Source organism: Triticum aestivum, chromosome 7A, assembly GCF_018294505.1.
Source record: "Triticum aestivum cultivar Chinese Spring chromosome 7A, IWGSC CS RefSeq v2.1, whole genome shotgun sequence".
In the NCBI taxonomy this organism is placed as follows: domain Eukaryota; kingdom Viridiplantae; phylum Streptophyta; class Magnoliopsida; order Poales; family Poaceae; genus Triticum; species Triticum aestivum.
This window is the reverse complement of record NC_057812.1, coordinates 7,502,707-7,506,977: the sequence shown is the minus strand read 5'-3', so window position 1 is coordinate 7,506,977 and position 4,271 is coordinate 7,502,707. Positions and strand designations below refer to the sequence as shown.

At 49.1% G+C, this 4,271-nt stretch overlaps 1 protein-coding gene across 1 annotated transcript; it reads left to right on the top strand.

Annotated features, from left to right (window-relative positions):
• Nucleotides 1-695: 695 nt before the first annotated feature.
• LOC123150523 (uncharacterized) lies at nucleotides 696-3,462 on the top strand. Its single transcript, XM_044570364.1, has 5 exons — nucleotides 696-926; nucleotides 1,381-1,442; nucleotides 1,547-1,667; nucleotides 2,443-2,517; nucleotides 2,635-3,462. The coding sequence occupies exons 1-5, from the start codon at nucleotides 795-797 to the stop codon at nucleotides 3,094-3,096; spliced, it is 852 nt and encodes a 283-aa protein (XP_044426299.1). The 5' UTR covers nucleotides 696-794; the 3' UTR covers nucleotides 3,097-3,462.
• The last annotated feature ends 809 nt before the right edge of the window (nucleotides 3,463-4,271 follow it).

Sequence of the window (4,271 nt, the reverse complement as noted above, 5' to 3'; positions counted from 1 at the left end):
TCATAGACGCCTTTGTAGTCAACGGGGACGTCTCCTCCCACTAAATGCACATTGCCAAAAATTCAGAAAAATGCGAGCACCAGACTTACAACTCTGATGGGCAAAGGATACCACAGTTAGTCCTAGCCATCTCCGGCCCGGCCCTGTCAGCCCAGCCCTAAAATCCAGGGCCTAGGCCCATGGGCTTGCCCGTGGGCCGGGCTTGTGCCTGAGTTTTGAGCCCACCAGCAAGGCCTGGACGGGCTTGGGCTTGGCATATTGGCATTTTAAGGAAGAGGCCCAACCCACGACCCTAAGCCCTCAGGGCTTTTTACCAGATGGGTCGGGCTTGTGCTTGAAAAGTAGACCCGATGGTAGGGCCTGGGCCTCAGTTTTCTGCCGTGGGCTTTTTTAGACCCGGCCCAAGCCCGACCCGGCCTGTCCCATGGCCAGGTATAACCACAATCCTCCTAATCACCGAAGCACAGGTTGGTTTGCAATTAAACGTAGTATTCTGTCCGTTCCTAAATATAACTCTTTTTTAGTAGAGATTCCAACATGAACTACATACTCCTATTATATGCCTATATAGATCCGTATTGAAATATTTAAAAAGACTTATATTTTAAAAAAAATCAAACAAAGCATCAACCGAATGGACAGACAGGTGGAGTATATAGGGAGCGCCCGATCCACTCTGGAGAAGGTTCTGGAGAAATCGAGCGAGCACCAACCTGCCCGCCCCAACCCTAGACGCCGTCGACCGCCGCCGTCCCCGACGTCGCCGCCGCCGCCGTCCACGACCTCCGCGAGGGATGGCTCTTGGGCGGCTTGCCTCCAGGGTGCGCGGCTCGGCTCTGCAGGTGCGGGCTGCGGCTCCCCGCGCCTCGCCGCCGGCACCCTGCCCATGCGTTCGTCCGATGACCTACAGCAGCAAGCCCGTGCAGGTCCGTCTCCCCGTCCCTCTCCCATCCTTGGTAGCGAGACTAGTACCTGATTGGCCGATTCTAGTAGTCCCAGGAGTGCTTTGGTTAGTATGGGTCGCATCCCAGGAGTGTCCATCTTCCATTTCTAGGACTTGATTGGCCGATTTATTATGGAGATTGGCGTATTTGTGGTGATAGGCACTTGATTTTGCCCTATCTCCATGTGCTCACAGCAGTGAGCACAGCTTGGGTGCTAGCGATTTTACCCCCATCTCTGTCTTTCTGTCTGTGTGTCTTATTATATATACCACTTAAATGCAGAAACTGGAGAATTTGTACACAACAATTGAGGTTAAACTAAGGAAAGCTTGCTACTTTCTTAAGATTTGTAATACCTACAGTCCAAGCTCTTTTGATGATGCTTGCAACACCTACAGTCCAAGCTCGCTATTTATGTTCGATGCTGCATTTGTAGGGTGAGCAGCAGGGCAAGGGACCTTCAAGGCCAATTGACCTCCTGCGTGAGTCCAAATGGAGGTAAAATTATTACAGTCTGTTTTTTCCTGCTTGTCGTATCTGGTATCTGGATAGCCATGTTTCTCAACATATGTTCTTTTTTTCCTCTTCTGTTTTTTCTGAAGGAATGCCAAGGACGATGGCGCTGGCATCCATACCTCTGCTCCGCGTGTGCCTCAACCTGCGCCCCGCACAACCCCACTGGCCGGTGGTCAGCCCGTGTCCTGCAGGAGCATATCATCGGAGGTCAGTTCTTTGCTCCCTTCCTCCCTCACTGATGCGTAGAGGCAGTCCTCGCCTCTTTACAGGAGTGCTTTAGTCCCTGTCGGATTTGTACTGGTCGCATCTAGTTAGTCCCTGGAGACTGGAGTGTTGTAGTGATTGCCATGTTAGTCGACTTGATTTCCTTTCTCTGATCTCACCCACCGCAGAGAAAGCGACTTCCATGTCGGTGATTTTGTTTCTCTGCCTGTCTTATACTTGTATGCAAAAATTGGAGATTCTGTAAACAAAATGATACTCCCTCCGCCCGGAAATACTTGTCATCAAAATGAATAAAAGGAGATGTATCTAGATGTATTTTAGTTCTAGATACATCCCTTTTTGTCCATTTTAATGACAAGTATTTTCGGACGGAGGGAGTACCTAATATATGTAATAAACAATGCTCTGTTTGTAGGCAATAATGGAAGCGGCAACGTTTTTTATAAGAAACTAACTTCTTTAGATTGTATAATCCCCCCAAATAAACCCTGAATAATTGGAGGGTATGTGCACGTGTAAATTGCTTACGCCCATCGGTGATGGAGATCATCATTCTTGGTGTGTTCCTGATTATCATGCTATAAGATTTTGATCCCCTCACTGATCCTTAATCCTTAGAGGCGGTCCTCACTTCTTATCAGGAGTGCTTTAGTCCAATTTCAATAGTGCATTTGATGTCAAGAGCTGAACAGTTTGCAGTAGCTTTTCTTATTGGTCCATTCACTCATGTGTAAGTAAATACACACTCTTCTTGTAGGTTGTGTCTTTTGGTGTGCCTGCTCTTCCTGTGGCACGCCGCTTGTCGCGTCCGGACATCACTGCTTATGGACTGGTTAGTAATGAGCGTTCCCAGCTGCACTACATATTTTGCTTTCTCTTCCTGTAAAGTCTCAATGGGGATGCTCACGCCGTGCTAACTTGATTTTTTGCTCTGTAATGATGTGTGCAGACCACATTTGGGCCTGGGCAGCAGCGGAGGGGATTTGCCCAGATGCCATTCCAGCCGCTGGACAACAAGACAGCAGCTGCCATGTACAATCAGCTTTCTCCAGAAGGTCAAAGCATAGCAAGCCTCGCCAACGTGGCCGGCAATGAAGCTGCGAGGAATATGGAGTTGTGGAACAAGCAAAAGTTTGACAGCATTGATTTGGGCCTCAAGGAGCTGACTGATGAAATCACAGTTCTTGGCTTGACGGGTTTGCATGCGGTAGCTGCAGCAACTGCTGTTGTCTGGTACGTGTATTTGGTTATCGAGGAGACCGTGGTAGAGCTGAGTGGCAAGTACAGCAAGATGGCGGCGGCGCTGCTAAACGGCCTGCTGCGTTCTTTTTTCCCATGGCTACATGACATATTTGTACCGAAGGAAGAGTCGGGTGAGAATGGGAAGAGCGAAGCTCCGGCCAAGAAGTAGGCCAGTGTTCTAAAAATTGCACAAAGGGTTCTGTTTTTTTGCTGCAAGACTGTGATGCATTGGCAGATTGGGAACATTAAACTCCTTGGGAGATGAGCTAGGGTCCCTTTATCGTTTTGTGCTGCAAAACAGTAGTTAGATTTTGTTTGTCACTCTGAATGGATCTGTTTGCTTCTTGGCCTCACCTCACCTGTTTGATGCCTATGCCGATGGCTATGCCGATGCCTATGCCGATGTGTTTCTTTGTGTTGGACGAATGTCAACCTGAGGGAGGGCCTTGACTTGTGTATAACAAACTTGAGAGAGGAGATTCAACTGGGTCATATGCTGTTGGTTGCATGAATGATATTACTGATTATTTCTTCACCTTTTGCTGTTCATTATTGACATGTACTCCCTGGGTACCAAAATATAAGATGTTTTTGTAGGCTAAACCGGCCTACAAAAATGTCTTATATTTTGATACGGGTCATCAATAACATATTTGAAAGGCCATTTGGAAGATCAAACACTTATTCATCAGAGCGCGAACATTAGATTGGGAATCACAATAAGAGCACTCGCTTTGAAGCACAGGACGCTAGTGCACCAAGCTTGCCATCGTGTCAAAGCATCTCTTCAGTTATTTTTAAGAGCTCTTCATTTTTTTAAGAGCCTGATAAATCTCGAGCTACAGCGTAATTTACAAAGTCTGACATATCATATTCTTCACTACATACCACATTCTTCAGTTGCACAGAGCCAGTTTCAACCATCCCTCCATGGAAACGGCTAAGAGCATTACTAGTAGTACCCCTAAACCCTCAAAAATAACCGCTTTTTCGCGGGTTGCAACAAAAAAAACGCAAAGACTAGAACCCCTAAACCCTCAAACCCTTAAAAAAAAGTAAGGGTCCAACCCTCAAACCCAATTTCGAACCATAGAAGTGAGGGTTGGAGGGGGGCGCGCGACCCCAGCTCGCACTCCCTTCCCCCATCGCGCGGGAGGAAAGTTTCCCGTCCCCAACCTCCCGCTTCCTCCCTTCCTAGCCGCCGGCCGTCGCTCGCCGCCAATCCGGCCGGCCCCCGCCTTCCCTCGACGCCGCGGCCGTCCCGCCCCTGCGCCACACTCCCCGCCGCCGGATCCGCCATTTCCCGCCGCCTCCCGCCCCGCGCCCCGGCCCCCGGCCGCCCCG

What these genes read in the sequence shown, in the direction of transcription:
- LOC123150523 (XM_044570364.1), top strand. Translation starts at nt 795, where the DNA reads ATGGCTCTTGGGCGGCTTGCCTCCAGGGTGCGCGGCTCGGCTCTGCAG. An exon ending in ACAGCAGCAAGCCCGTGCAG is followed by an intron (nt 927 to 1,380) that starts GTCCGTCTCCCC and finishes CTGCATTTGTAG; the next exon opens with GGTGAGCAGCAGGGCAAGGG. An exon ending in GCAGGAGCATATCATCGGAG is followed by an intron (nt 1,668 to 2,442) that starts GTCAGTTCTTTG and finishes CTCTTCTTGTAG; the next exon opens with GTTGTGTCTTTTGGTGTGCC.